The sequence below is a fragment of the Sinocyclocheilus anshuiensis genome, unplaced genomic scaffold (genome assembly GCF_001515605.1).
Source record: "Sinocyclocheilus anshuiensis isolate Anshui unplaced genomic scaffold, SAMN03320099.WGS_v1.1 scaffold339, whole genome shotgun sequence".
Taxonomy (NCBI): domain Eukaryota; kingdom Metazoa; phylum Chordata; class Actinopteri; order Cypriniformes; family Cyprinidae; genus Sinocyclocheilus; species Sinocyclocheilus anshuiensis.
In genome coordinates this window covers 314739-330831 of record NW_015552548.1, presented here as the reverse complement: position 1 = coordinate 330831, position 16093 = coordinate 314739, and the positions used below count along the sequence as shown (strand labels likewise).

General features: G+C 35.7%; 2 protein-coding genes across 3 annotated transcripts in view; both read left to right on the top strand.

The window, feature by feature from the left end:
• The first annotated feature begins 1525 nt into the window (after nucleotides 1-1525).
• On the top strand, nucleotides 1526-8882 carry LOC107664291 (out at first protein homolog). Its single transcript, XM_016454813.1, has 4 exons — nucleotides 1526-2102; nucleotides 6260-6394; nucleotides 6912-7092; nucleotides 8033-8882. The coding sequence occupies exons 1-4, from the start codon at nucleotides 1878-1880 to the stop codon at nucleotides 8293-8295; spliced, it is 804 nt and encodes a 267-aa protein (XP_016310299.1). The 5' UTR covers nucleotides 1526-1877; the 3' UTR covers nucleotides 8296-8882.
• A 1878-nt stretch (nucleotides 8883-10760) lies between these two features.
• Nucleotides 10761-16093, top strand: part of LOC107664296 (POU domain, class 2, transcription factor 3-like) — a 12641-nt gene continuing 7308 nt past the window's right edge. Inside the window, exons 1-5 of one of the 2 annotated variants that reach the window (XM_016454817.1) lie at nucleotides 10761-10826; nucleotides 12612-12706; nucleotides 13082-13138; nucleotides 15133-15161; nucleotides 15656-15757. In XM_016454817.1, coding sequence (XP_016310303.1) covers nucleotides 13090-13138; nucleotides 15133-15161; nucleotides 15656-15757 — 180 coding nt within the window. In that variant the 5' untranslated portion in view covers nucleotides 10761-10826; nucleotides 12612-12706; nucleotides 13082-13089. Of the gene's footprint in view, nucleotides 10827-12611; nucleotides 12707-13012; nucleotides 13139-15132; nucleotides 15162-15655; nucleotides 15758-16093 lie in introns of those variants that run through there. The other variant, XM_016454818.1, reaches the window with a different exon arrangement.

Below are 16093 nucleotides of genomic sequence, written 5' to 3'. Positions count from 1 at the left end.
ACAATATGTATAAGAGTAATTGTTGTTACCAATGTCCTGTTACACATTTGTATTTACACATACCATTCAGTGGGTTGTTACATGTGTGTAGTTACACAAACATTACAGCTGTAGATACTATGTGTACTTACACTGTGGTTACATACTATACTAATTCATGAGGTGCTGCTGATATCTTTCAAGACCTGATGTCCATTGTGATGGACATTCTTTTTTTTTTTTTAAATCCTGTGATCTGCAACTCTGAAAGATCTTCAAAATAACTTTGAATATTATCATTTGACAGTCTTAATTTTATAATAGGTGCAAGGTGATGAGGCTACCATAAACATAAATCTGCATATAAAAGGTCAAATGAGGACTTCCTCCTCTTCTTGTCTAGTTGGTTAGTCATGTCTCTCTTTTGTGATGCCTGTAGCTCAATCAGATTAAGTTAGGAGTCATATCTTCATTGTGATTGGGTGATCAGGGACCAATCAGGGACCAGGCATTGCTCATATTATGAAACATCAAATTTTATGGGTTTAAACAAAAAATCATGTGATGTCCATTTCAATGGATGCAGGGTCTGAAGAGGTTCAACCGTAAACACTGGCAACACACTTTTTTGGTTAGAGTTCAAATTTAACTACAAACATTTTTCAAATATCTTGTGGTGTGTTCTGCAGAAGAAAGAAAATTATACAAGTTTTGGAACAGGGTGAGTAAATTATGTAAGAATTATCATTTTTGGGTGACAGCCCTTTTGTTTGAAAACTGTCAAATACTTTAGTCATAATTTTGAACAATACAACAATTCTTTGTCATTCGAAACCGGTAACAAACTTCTTGAGAATTGTTTTGCATGAACAGTGTACTGGAGATTTGTTTGTTTGTTTGTTTTAAATAATACTACTTGGTTTGATTTTTGTCTAATGTAGTGCAATGATATTCATATATTTTTAGGTGTGACTTAAGAGTCAACATTTTGGGGGACATTTTTACAATGTTTGTTACCTTGCACAGATGCTTTACTCAAATCTCAAATAGCACGTGGTGTACAGAAATGAAAAGTGTCTTATTGTTGATAGGTCTGTGAATGTGATGTATTTTTTAATGTTGATTTTAAAAGATAATGGAAAATAAAAAGTTATTTGAATAAATATAAGACGACAACAACAATTATTATTATTATGAAATAAATCAATTAAAATAATAATAATAATAATGAAATTTATTAAGGGTCAGGAAAAACAATAATTCAAAAATGTTTTTATTAAAATTTAAGCCAATGTCCATGTCCCACAGAGGGTTATAATTAATTAATTAATTAATATAAATACTTATAAATGCTATATGCTTAATTCATTCATTCAGTTATATCTATAAAAACGATGTCTAACATATTGAAACAAAAATAACTTGTATTTTTACGATCCTCATCCCTACAGTAAATAGAGTAAGTAGTTTTAACCGTCTGAAATCTGAGCCTGTGTCTTTAAGAAGTGGCCCCATGCAGTGGGAGCCCGAGGCGCCTTTAGCCAACTTACTGAAGTTCAGAGGAAGTGACGGGAATACAGGAGCCTTACGAGTTAACGTTAAACGAACAGGGGAAAAAACTGTATGAAGAGAAGGCTTTTAAGAAGAAACTGGTCGTGTATAATTAAGCCAGTGTTTTCTGACTCACGAGCAAACATTAGATGAAAATTCAATTTCTGCGATCATGATCGAGCTGCAAGTTCACGAACTATATTATTTTGTCATCGAACGTTAACTACCTTTCTAAAAAGTCGTTTACATTCGCTCTCCACCGTTTTGTTGCCTGTTTTAAGTAATTAACTCCTACGATATGTCCCATTGTTGTGTTAAATGAGTTTACATCCTTGGCGTCTTTTGTAATGAACGCGAGAGCGACTTTACCGGCTTCAGTCCAGACAGCGTTCGTCGCGTTTGCGCTGCTTTTATCGGTAAGTGTTTGCTCACGGTTGACGGTGCTCGTTCGTCTCAACGATGGTCAAATAACGGAGGAGCTATTAGAGGCGGATAGTGAGAAGGACATTATAACTGTGGAGTTCAGGCAGACAGACGGGACTCTCGTCACATTCCTGTCTGATTTCAAGCGCGTGAGTATAAATCCAACTAAATGGAGCTATTCAACCACGTATGAACTGAAAATAATCAGAGACGTGCACTTTTGAATCCCAGTGCAGCCCTGCTTTACCTATATATTACTGTGTGGCAACAAAACATGAAGTTGAGAGTGCAAGAGTTAAGTGTTTATGTTTGTTGGACATGTAGCACTGTTGGTATTCTTACAAGAATCGCGGAGAAAGTAAATACTGTGGTATATGAATTTCAGTATCTCAGAGCTATTACTATCTGATGTAGGCCTATGTAGCATTTTTCTGAAAAGTACCAAAGTATTTCAAAATACATAATATATTTCAAAAACATGGATGTACAATGATACTTTTATTTTTATAAATTTTTTATTGATTGATTGATTTTTTGTGTGCGTGTATGATGGTAAATGATTAGCCTACCATTATCATAGCATCATTTGCTATAATGGTGCTGTATGTACATCAGTGTACCATGGTATTACCATCTGATGCCATCACTGCACCATGGTACTTTTTCAAATGGTGATAATCCACTTGATGGCACTACTTACATCATTTGTTTTGATTTGGTTAAAGAACAGAGAGCTTCAAAAATGCTTTTCCATCTTTACAGCTTGTCATCAGGTCTTGTTTTATGAATCACATACACACATGTATTTACCAGCTTTTTGTGAGTTATTTTAAAGATTTGAGAGAACTTTAAAGTGGCATTGTTAGATTAATATTAAAGGGTTAGTTCACCTGTTTTGTTTCGATCTCTCCGCGTGCGTCACTTCTGAGCCGCGCATGCACAAAGCTGACCTCATACGTCATTCCCCCGGAACTGCTTCCGTTTAAAACAGTGAGCGCAAGCTAGATTCAAGTGATTATTACGTTTTGAATATGGATATTTTTCTTAAAAAACGCATTGATTCGCTACAGGAGGCCTTTGTTCACCCCCCGGAGCCGTGTGAGACACTTTTTTTTGTGGAAGGGTGCTTTTTATTTCACGTCATTTGAACCGAAGCACTGCAACACCCGCTGAGTACAACGATAGAGCTTGAAAGATCAAAGACAATTTTTAATATAACTCCGACTGGATTCGTCTGAAAGAAGAAAGTCATATACACCTAGGATGACTTCAGGGTGAGTAATTTATGGGCTATTTTAAATGTTTGGGTGAACTAACCCTTTAAAGCATCTATCTAACAGATTTGTTTGTGTTGATGTAAATTACTATCTGAAGATCAGAAGATTTTGGCCATAAAAACAGTTACGATACTGTCAGCGCACTGAAACAAAGCATTTTTTCCCAATAGACAATTGCAGGATCACTTTTTAGTCTGATTAATTTTCATCCTTGGAAAGTTGGATGAAATCAAGCTGCAAGTTGCCAAATAGTCTTGCAGCCAAAGTCATGCTGTGGACTGTATGGGAAACATCATGCAATGTGTAGTGCAGCCAAAGAAACACAGGCCAGGGAATATCATAGACTCTTTTTACACTAATTACCTTGGAACATTAAAGCACATGATTTGGATGAATTTAAAAGAAGGTTCTGGGTTCAGTACAAGTTATTGTTGGCATAGTGTAAAAACATTTTTAAAATCATTTTTCGGTGGGGTCTCCCTTCAGTCGAAATCACATTTCGGGGGTGCAGGGAGGTTTGCTTCAACCCGCGGACAAAGAAAATAATCAACAGTATAACAGTAGCTCAATTCCGTGGGAAAACCACAGACTTGGCAACACTGGGTTACAGTGAGGCACTTACAATGGAAGTGAATGGGGCCAATTTTTAAACATTAAATTACTTAATGTTTTAAAATTAGTCATCAGTTAACAGTTAGTTCTGTCAGGACCACTATCGTCAAAGATGATTGACAATTAGCATACAGTTTGGATTGGCGGTATGGTTCTGTTCTGGGCAAGAACTCCCTGCGCATCCATGCAGCCTAGCATGGATGAGAGCAGGGAGAGCTGCAATAACCCCCCCCAGGGTGAACAGAACTAACATAAATGTATTGCAGATATTGTTAAAGTTTAATCATTTTATGTACACATTTTAGAATTAGTCTGATTCAAGGAGAATCAGAAGGCTGAATCCCGACTGACAGAGGAGGAGTTGGGGATGGAGGAGGGTAATTAGCTATTGAGCAATGCGAAAACTGCTGATAATACTGAGGGACCTTATATATGAATGCTTAGATAGGTGTCGTATTCCCATAGGTAGATGGGGATCAGCTAAAGGTCAGCTGATGCAAGCTTGACTAACGTGACCTGCCAGAACTAACGCTACGCTTGATTTATCAGTTAACGTGATGTTTGTTTGAAAATATCTAATGCTAACATTTTCGTGTTGCGACAATTCAGATTTATTTGTTGGTTTATTCAATGCTGACACAAATGCTGCCGATTGAGCGTAACTATACTGAACCCAGAATTCAATTCAATTCAAGTTTATTTGTATAGCGCTTTTCACAATACAAATCGTTGCAAAGCAACTTTACAGAAAATTAATTTTCTACAATATATTTAGTAGTAGCTTGTCAGTGGTGACTGTCAAATTGATGTACATATGGCAGAAATGTACAGTAAAATTAGAATATTCCTTTAAGAGCAGCAGTTGTGACTAATCTCATCTATCAGGCCCCCTGTTGTCCTGAAAACACTGAGTCTATTAAGTACTTCCTCTCACTCTATATAGACTCATAGAGTGTCATTTTGATGGCCTCACAACATGTTTGACCATCAAACACACATTCCTCTTTACATTCAAGAAGCCATTAGCTTTTAGTGAAGCAATGCCAACTTTACTGTGATTTCACATCACTCTGTGTAACAAAATCTACCAGACCTTTCCAAAACAAAGTATATTCTTCTAGGTTTTTTTTTTAAGGAAAAAGTGCCTGTTCTCTTGCTGACGTTCACACAACTCCAGTCATATTCAGTGTGAATGCTGAAGTGCAGTTACCGCTAGGACGGAGGCAAAGAAAAGCAGCATTGTTGTCATGAAAGAGAGGCTGTATTCTTGGTTATATGTGCATATGGGAGCAGTTAGCCTGCTTTGCTCTGGGTAAGTTAGTGGATCAGCTGATGCTCAGAGCGTGGTAAGAGGTTACACTTGAGTTGCATGTGCTCTGAAGAGCTGGGGCCTCTGTTTTATTTTAGTGTTCACAAAATAAAGACTTTAAAAAAATTAGAACAAGTAATTTTTGGAACTTACATACTGCAAAATACAGTAAAATTAGAAAAATTCCAGCAGAACAAGAAGAAATATATTTATTTTCAATATACATTCTATTAAAATAAGTTCTAATATCTTATGCAAATTGCTTCTAAGGTAAATCCGTTTTGCTTAAAGCTGGATGTTATTCTTAAATGCTATTTTTTTTCTTCTTTTTATACAGCACCCTCTAATAATATTAGAACCCTTGTTAAATAGGATTAGAACAGGCTATAACATTTATAATTTTACTCTATTATATTATAATATATCTATATTGGTACATTTATATATCTATATTAGTCTTTTATTAAAATATTCAATAGACTCTAACCTTTGATTGAAGTCAAATTATGGGAAAAATACAAGTGAAGTGAAGTAAATTAAATAAATATTTTATATTTGTGAAATATAGGTGATGTAGGTGAAGCTGTTGTCTTGGCAGAGGGAGGTTGCACAAAGTATTGCATGAACGGTTGCCAAGAATTGTGGCACATATATACAGTATTCTAGAGAAAAGATGTTTGTAAATGTTTTTGTGAATATTTTCAATAAAAGACCAAGTGAATAAACAGTGAAGAAATTTTCGACAGCCTGTTGTGCTCATATTTACCAAAAAAAAAAAAAAAAGCTTTTGTTTCGCTGTATTTTTCTTTATTACATCTAACAACATTTGTTGAGGTTTATACTTAAAAAATAGATTTGTAAATATTCTTATCTTATGCAGCTTAGCCTCTCTACAAATTCCAAGTAAATGCCTATTGTTTAAGGATTAAATATTTTTATTGGAAAATAATACATGTCTGTATATGTAAGCTTGTTCTTCTAATTTGCATGTCCTGTAATTTCATCGGGAAAATATCCTGGTAATACAATCCCCTAATTCATGGATGAAATGTAGGTTGTATGACTGTGTGTCTAAGCATTATTTATTTATTTTTTTTCCTTCTAATAGCATGTGAAGATTTTTCGTGCACTGGTGCTTGGGGAGCCAGAGAAGGGCCAATCTCAGTATCAGGCCCTCTGCTTCATCTCGCATTTGGATCATGGAGAGCTCATCCCCAGTGAGGCCATGGCTCGACTCAGACAGGTCAAAATTTAAAGAATTTTACAACACCATCTGTGGCACCCTGCTGAAAACACCAGCTTAGGCTAACTTTCATGCTGGTGGTCGTGGCTTAAAGTGATAGTCCACCCAAAAAAAAAAAAAAGTGTCTTTTACTCACCCTCATGTCATTCCAAACCTGTATAGTATACATTTCTTTCTTTATTCCATTTACTTTTGATGAATGGACAAAAATAACTTATTTTTTCCCTAAATGTCTTATGAATCATATCTTGTTGGAAATAAGTTTGTTAAAATGTTTTCAATAACACTTAACAATGTCAGCATAGGGACAAGGCATAGCACAGGAATAAGTGTTAAAAAGTCCAAAGTATAACCACAAAGACTTACACATGTATTATATATTAATAATCAGCAAGGTGAGAATTATTGAACCACTGTTGGTGTATTGTACTAGTATTTTTTGTGTTATGTGTCTTCATTTCTAAGCATTAACTTTATGCCCTGAGACGTTCTGATGTTTCTTATTTGAACCCAACAGAAAAACCCTCATGTGGTGCGGAGTGCGGAGGAGAGACGTGGTGTGGAAGAGTTCACTATGAACGCCGTTCTCAACATGAGTCATTCCTGGCACATCAGTACTCATATTCATAATGTCTGCAGGGATGCACGAGAGCTGGTGTACACACGACAACAAGATGTCAAATACTGGCTGGACAAAGGTTAGACAAGAGGGTCATTAATGCAGTCCCGTCAAGGCTGCAAGTGACTTTGTCGCTGCATTCAGCTAGTGTTTATACTGTCGTTTATGCTCATGCACATTCCAAGTGCTGTCGTTCTTATGTTATCAAGAGACTGCACATCTGAACATAGCAGAAGTAACAAGAACAAGAACCATCAATGTAGCAATCAAACTCAATAAGAATGCTGACAGTTCATTTTCATGCATTATTTTCTTGTATCCATGTATGTGTAACAGACCAATCATAGAGAATAGTGAAATTTTACATGATTTAAAACTTTTAAGTCACCAGCAAAATAACTGAATAGATAGATAGACAGACAGATAGATAGACTACCCTTCAAAAATTTGTGGTCACTAAGATGTTTTTTAAGAAATTAATAATTTTATGTTGCATTAAATTTTAAGGATGCATTAAATTGATCAAAATGTGTTATTTCTATTTGAAATAAATGCTGTTCTTTGGAATTTTCTATTAATCGAAGAGTCCTGGGGAAAAATGTCACAGTTTCCACAAAAATATTAAGCATTGTTTTCAACAATATTGATATTAAACCATTTTCAACATTGGTAATAATAAGAAATATTTCTTGAGCACCAAATCAGCAGATTAGAATGATTTCTGAAGGATCATGTGACACTGAAGACTGGAGTAATGATGCTGAAAATTCAACTTTGCCACTAAAAGAATAAATTACATTTGAAAAGATATTCAAATAGAAAACACTTATTTTAAATTGTAATAATATTTGACAATATTACTGTTTTAGTGTTAGGGTTGAATGTGAGTGCAAAAAATGACTAATAACCTGTAAATGTCATGCCACTCTACTTTTCTGTCAAAATTTTATTTTTATTTTTGGAAAATGACCATGATTGCATGCTGGGCCTTTTCAACCGAGTGCTTTTCTCTTTGACAGGGGTGGAAGGCTCAATATTTGAGGTCTTTCCTCAGAGTCTGAATGTGACTGGCTTGCAGAGCTGCAGCTCCAGTACAGACCCGTGGCAGCCCTGCGCCTGCCGTTACAGGTTAAACCTGGAGTGGTTCCCCTGTCAGCTGAAGTACTGCCGGGGCCAGGGGCCGAACCCTTACAAGTGTGGCATTAAGAGCTGCAGCAAAAGCTACCGCTTTGACTTCTACACACCTCATAAACAGCTGTGCCTTTGGGATGAGGACACTTAGCAGGACCTCACAAAGGAAATTTGCTTTTCCTCAAAATGTTTTTTTTTTTTTTTTTTTGTGGAAAACATTTGTGTAAGGTACTCTACAGCAAAGCAAAACTTTTACTGAAAGGAACCGTTTTGATAATGAGATTATCTAGAAATGACTTGTGCACTTCAGTGTTTTTGTCTCAACAGGGAACTTTCTCTGACTTTAATGGGAGTGAAAGAATGGATATTTTGATATGGATTGTCAAGCCATTTGACTTTTTTTACTTTTGAACATCACTACAATGGTACCTCAGGGCAGGAAATTGTGCTATTATTATAAGTTGTATATTTAGTTCTGCTTAGGGCAGCTGTATTGTAGCTCTTGTTTTCATTCTGTTTAGTTTTTACTTGTTAAAATTTTTGAATGTTAAATTCTTAGCTATCCATAACATTTACAATGTTGATGATATAATTAGTATAAAGGAGAGTATTTTGATAAATATTCAAATCCCATTGTCCAGTATTTACAGTATGATGTCAGAATGTGGGTATCTTTGTAATTTCCTTTGTGTTTTAAAAGGTTTCTAAGCTGTTTGATCGTTTTTTATGTTAAACCTTATTCATGCTCTTTTACTTGCTTTTACCATGTTGCCTTCACATTAAAGGAATATTTCAGAAAAAATGAAAATGTACTCACCCTCAGGCCATCCAAGATGTAGATGTAGCATGAAGCAGAAATGTAGCATTACATCACTTGTTGACCAATGGATCCTCTGCAGTGAATGGGTGCCGTCAGAATGAGAGTCCAAACAGCTGATAAAAACATCACAATAATCTACAAGTAATCCACACCACTCCAGTCCATCAGTTAACATCTTGTGAAGTGAAAAACTGTGTTGAAAAGCAAAGTATTGCCATGCAATAATCTGCAAGATTTTAACTGCTGCAACATAATATCTTTGACTTTTCAGCATCATCATAAACATTTAGATAATTCACACTTCTGCTCTCTGTTTATAAAGCTAGGAATGTAAAGCTGTAACAAAAGGCCTAAGTGGCAGCTAAGACTGTGTCTCTGGACATATTGTGTTTTCAATTTATTGCAAATTTATTCAGTAGATGCTAATTTTCTTATTCTCAACTAAGTTGCTCTCTATAGCCTTGACTAATTCTAATTTACATTTCAATTGCAGCTGTCTTATGAAGAGTCTTTTGCTTTGGTTTGTGATATCTAACATGGGTGTGTGAGCTTCGGTCAGGCGAGGCTTTCTAAAGACACGGCCCACTATTCTATTCTCTTACTTGCTGCTTTCTTGTGTCATTGTCCTAAAATGATTTGCTAGTTTTTCTAATTTATATTTTTTAGACTTTTTGTATTTACAAGATAAAGCATTTGTAATGGGTTAATGTGGTTCTTCATGCAGTATAATTTTTCACAAAACTGTACTAAATCTTGAGAACAAGAGACCTCAATATTTAGTTTTACATTTATTGCATGTATAAATGTTATAGTTATTTTATTATAGTTATCTGCAATCACCTTGGTACTAATTTCAGAACCCATATGCCTTTTTTTCTTCAACAGTCTAGACACAAAACTCTTTTACTAGCAGCAGCTTATCCTGTGTTCAAACCATTGTATTGTGTATTCGTATCTTTAAACTGTGCACTTGCAGGGAAGGTCAGACTGCATCCTGTCCAGTTTGAGTCAGGTGTGTCATCATCGATCAGTATTCATAGGTCTGTGTGGGACACTTGACACCCGTTCACTTTTTGGAGACCCTCTGGGTGTCTTGCTTGACCAAGGTCTTCAGAAGGTCACTGGGTCAAACTTGTTTATATTATTTTTGTGGTCAATATCGCTCTCATACATACACTCTCTTTTTCTTCTATTTATTTTGCGTGTTTAATAGGCCTAAGGATAACTGGTACACAAATATTTAACAGGAAAAACACTTTCACATTCTTTCACATTTTCAAATTCTAGAGTAGCCTACTTCCATTATAATTATTTGAAATACAGCATTTTAAAATGCTTTAGTAGGCCTACCTACTATTTTAACAAGTATCTGGTTAATTTTTTATTTCAACTGTATAGTGAAAACACTGAACTAAACTGAGATATACACTAAAAACACTAAAATATCTGTAAATGTACATTTGAAATGTGTGTAATATAGTATTGCTTATGCAAGAGTGCATACTTGTACTTCATCTGTACACTGGCTATTTATGTCGTGCTTTTTTTTTTTGCCTCTTTTGTTATGATGCGGGCGATCCTACAATCTTACTGTATACCTGTAAAGTCGCCTTACATCAAAATGTTCGAGGCATTTGATTTCAGGTAAGCCTTTTAAAACAAAAAAAACATGATGTACTCAAAGTACACTATTGTTTATTTTGTTTAACCATAATCTACGTACAAATCACATATGCAAATTGTCAACATTACGAGCATTATGCTGTGTCTCATCTCCTGAGAGACTGAATGCTGCCCTCTGGTGTAAAGTCTTCATTTATGTTCACTCTGGATGGTGTGACAGTAAAACTCATCTTTAGAAGGTAAAGTTATAACTTATCAACGTAACGTGGCTAATTCGTGAATGTATGTAATGTAGCCTAGAGGTGGAACTTAACCTGACAGAGTGTATATCTGCACAAACACGCTCTTCCATCCGCGACAATAAACCAAACGCAGCTGTGCACACTAACTGCATTAGCTAACCGATGTTAATCCTGGCACTGTTAACAGTTTTTTACTTTAGGATAAACGTTTAGCTGTAATGTATGGAAGCCTGTTTCCGCCACTGAATAAAAAAATAAAACAAAGGTTATTGCAACTTTTTATCTCACAATTCTTTTTTTCACAGAATTGCTTGATATAAACTCACAATTGCGAGTTATAAAGTCAGAATTGCGAGATAAACTCACAGTTATGACTTTTTTCTCAGAATTGCGTTATATAAACTCACAATTCTGATTTTATAACACGCAATTGCGAGGTAAAGTCCAATTTTGAGGATGGGGGGGGGGGTATAAATTATAATTGCGAGATATAAACTCGCAATTCTGAGAAAAAAGTCATAATTGTGAGTTTATATCTCGCAGTTCCGACTTTATTTCTCAGAATTGCAACTTTATGTCTTGCAATTGCGAGTTTAGGCTATATCACGCAATTATGAGAAAAAAAAAAGAATTGTGAGATAAAAAGTCGCAATTACCTTTTAAAAAAAAAGTTACAATTATTTTTTATTCAGTGGCGGAAACGGGCTTCCATAGTAATTAAATCTCCGAAATGCAGTAAAATGACACATGGAACAACTGTGACATGGATATTATTATAAATTATGGTGGCGTCAACTTAATAGGAATAGCCTACATTTCACATTCACAAATTAATATAACAGAATTAAAAATAATAATTTATTATTATTACATCTCCATAAATGTTTACCGTAATTTAAAATCAAACCTGGAATGACGCAAACTCCCATTTAACTATTCGAAAGAACTGAATTTGCAGAAATCAAGACTTTCGAACAGTGCTGTACTAAACAATATAATAACACTACACCCCTGCACTGCACATCCTGTAGTCATGAGAAACCTGGTGGTCTAATTCATTGGAATAGTGTGGGGATAAACAAACTCTCTTTGGATACAGTAACAGTTTAATAACTGCAACACGTCAATAATGAGCATACTAACTTAATCGAATTAAGTGCATAATCTCACACTGATCTTGGTTGTAAAAACCCCAAGAGACACTTTTAATTGGCAGTTTTGCTTTCAAATCTATTTTCACATTTCCACAGAACTCTGGCTGAGGAACAATCTCTTGGTCTCTGTTGTGCAATGAATGACCTGTAACCCTTTTAATGCCAGAATAATGAGGCAGACCTCTGAGATATATCTTTGGAACAATTACATTTGACATAAGTTTAAAAACATCGCTTTGGGAATTTATATAAAATGTAACTGAAGTCAAATCTGTTCTCTCATATACACTAGTAAAAAGAACAATCATAATTCCAACCTTTATGCATAGTGATGTATTTGAATAAATAGAGTTATGCCATGTTCAATCAAAGACAAAGCACACTTAAAGTTTGCCAGTGTACATAGATAGACACAGGCAGGGTTGCACGCATGCTCTTATTCTCAAGCTTTTCGAAGTTTGCTGTGTGCCTATTGTTGTTTTATGCAAAAAGTCAGAGGCTGGATAGGACACACGAGGGCCTTATGCAAATGACGTGTCTATCAGCTGGTGTGGGATACTGAAGATGTGAATGCTCTTCTATTAACCCACTTTGCTAAATGTGTTTCTCTGAACCTTTTTGAGAAAAGTTTACTCAGTTTGTCATAGAAGACCTGAGAAAAGCACCACAGACGCAGGGATATAATCTACAGAGCCTGGATCCGTGGAGCTTTCCTGCTATAAGGTAAGTGAAAAACTTCTCAAGGTTTTTATCCAAACAGCTTTGTTTCCCAGATACCTGCTTTCTTCTCAAGCAGTGACCGTTTTGTGGAATCATATTGTTTTGCATCACAGCTCTCTATATTGACATATTTAAATGTTTTTGACTAGAAGAGATTAGGGTGGAGAGACAGAGTGATTGTGGTGAATGGTGAATGTGGATTCCCTTGCTCTTATGAATATTACAACAAGCCCTTTACATAAAGGAGACCATTTGAAAGCTGGACAGATTAGAATAAACCTCAAGATCATTTTACTGGCTGGGCCATGACATGAATTGCCCCAGTGTCTGCATAAAGTTGTGATCCTATAGGTAAATCAGCTGTATTTATCATTACAGATATTAAGATGAGCACAGAGGCTGTTGAACAGACAGAATCTCAGCATGAACAAGCTGGTAAGGAGACTTTTCACTCTATGGAATATTGTCAATTGCCTTGAAATGGTAAAATGACCTCTTAACTAATGTATGATAGCATTTGAATGTAAATAACATGAAAACATCACACATCATTTATATGCTAATTATAGTTTTCTGTTTACGCTTTTTAATGCTGTAAAATAGCACCAACTGTGTGTCTTGAAACGGACTGTAATAAGTGAAATTTAAAATATTGAAAAACATCAAAATAATAATAAACAAATGTAAATGTGAAAAATATTCAATGGTACATTACAAATATTATGTGATTATATTCTTAAATATATAAAACAATTTCACAGCTTTTAGATCCAAAGGTGACTTTTTCATCAGGTAGCTGTGCAGAAATGGTCTCAAATTGTCTATTTTCCAGTTATTGAGTCTTTTATTAACAGTGTTTGTGATTCAGTTTTACGTTCCTTTGAAATGAGGATCATAATTTCAAGAACTGCCACTGGGCTTCTTCACAATAACCGTTTGTGGTTATGACCAAAAGTTTAACTCTTTGTGTTGATGGGACACACTGGTCTGTGCAAGGGGCTTTGTGCCAACCAAGTCATTTTTATGTGGATTTCTATTTCTGAATATTCTTTTTACATTTTATTTGCCTCCCTATATATTTGTGCTTTTAAAAACGAGTTCTTCTTGCAGCTTAAGCTCAGTTGAATACAGAGTTCCTTCATCAGGTGTTTAGGTGCGTGATGAGTGCAGGCTGATGGATGAGAAGTCTACCAGGATGTATGTGGCGGTTTGTTTGCAGTGAAGCACTCATAGCCTCAGGCAGTACTGAATCATGGTCTGGTTACAATGGCTTCTGTACGGAACCATCTTCTTCAAATGAGGAACCTGAGAGAAATGCCAATTCAGAGAGAGCAGAGTATTGTTACCGAATGTTAAATATATATATATATATATATTTCATTTATGTTCCATCACCTCTATGGTGTGAAATGTTTGAGTATGGATTAGGGTTATGATTAGACCTATCAGATGTCCCATCAAGTCATGTGATAACTACAAATATTTGGATTGAACGAAAAATGTTGTTCATGTTTACAAATAGTCATGTAACATAAAACCTGCATGAAAACTACCAAAGTATATTTATGTCTAAATCAAGGTTTTTAGTTTTAGTTTTAATGACATTTTATTATTTTGGAGATGCAAAGACACAGGGGAAAAAAATTGGCATAAAACAATTTTCATTTAGAAATTGCATGTAAATTTTACAGTTAATTACAAAGAAAAGGCAAGTAACAGATTGAGTTAAACATGTCCTGTAATCTTTTTTTTTTTTTACAACTTTGAAAAATGATTTTAAAAGTATCATAATTTAAGTGCAAACACACGTGATTGGATAACTCTAACCATTCTGACTTTAAAGTCAGTGATTTTAAAAGGATATGATGTCATTACAATACAGAAAATAGGATACAGCAGGTTTTATAATCATATTATAGTATAATTGAAAATTGTGTGTGTGTCTGAAAGAGAGAGAGAGAGAGAGGTTAAGAGATGCACCTGGAGGTCTGTAAGTATTCAAATGTGAAGGCCTCTAAAGGTTGCCATGGAAACTCATTTGCATGATCTGATGATTTCCATACTGGAAGTTTGGCTCAGGAGAAGGGGAGATTTCCATATTGTGGAGTGAGTGAGTGAGTGCCATTCTAACCACGGCCTCATATAGATAGATTTGAATTTCAAATGAAGAGAGATTACCTGATATTGACAACCTTTGAACCCCCGACTAACCCTCCTCGCTCAGTTTAATGGAACATTTGGGAGTTTGTTTTCATGGTATGGTCCATTATAGGTCTAATGATGAAATACCCTTGAAAGAAATCATGATAAAGTTTAAATGAAAACTAAAATGTTTTGTAAAATTAACTGGATCCGGTGGGAGGCAGCTTGAATGTTAATGCATAACTCTCAGTTTTGATGCTAAGTGTGATTATCTTTTCATTTTACAGACATTGAACAAAATGGCTTCACCAGACAAGTGAGTACAAACGATGTTTTACTTAATATTCATCATCTACCGGTTTGGTATTCAGAGCGGCTCATTGCTCCTCTTATGAAGAGAAACTCGAGAGTTCAAGGGTAAACAGCTCGAAAGATGACAAAAGTTTTCTAGTGTTACAGTACGTGAGACATTTGAGCCATTATGAATAAGCTTCATTAGTTCATCAGATCGGCCTGTCATATGATCTAGTGTTGAGGACAGCAAAAAGTTTCGTGCACAGGAACTAGCTTCAGGCTTGTGAGGGCATTTGCATACTGTGCCTGCGGGAAGGGAAGAAATGTTTGTTAAAGGCCCTCTCCTGCAGAACGAGTCCAGCAGCCTTACTGGTCTCTGAGTACACACAAAGAGCGCATGCGTGCACACACAAACACACACATGCCTGAGGACCAAAACACAACAGCGAACAGCTCCACATCTTGAAATGTTCACCAGGTTTGTGTTGTCTAACAAAGCCGTTGTTTCATGTACAGATTAAGACTGAGAACCTGAATGATTCACCTCATTCTGGATCATCCCACAAGACATGCCACTTAACTCAGGGATCACCGGTGCCTGGAGGCCAGCTCACTGGGGTACGTCCTCATCAGCCCAGTCATAGGGAATCAATAAATCCATCAAGGGCATGTTCGGGTCATATATTTCACATTTTAAAAAGACGGAAAATTAAGCCTATTTTGAGGATCTCTAGGCTTTTTGGCACTGTAACAGTACTTTTTGTAATAATAGTTAGGCAACACTTAAAGCAGCACTATGTAACTTTTGACGCTCTAGCAGTTAATAAACAGAACTGCACACATCCCGCGGAAGAACATTCCAACCGGAGCTACTTCTCTAATTTTATGTCTATGGCGATTCACGCAGGTATGTGTTACTCCGCAGCGCTGACGACCTGACCAGGCTACACTAGT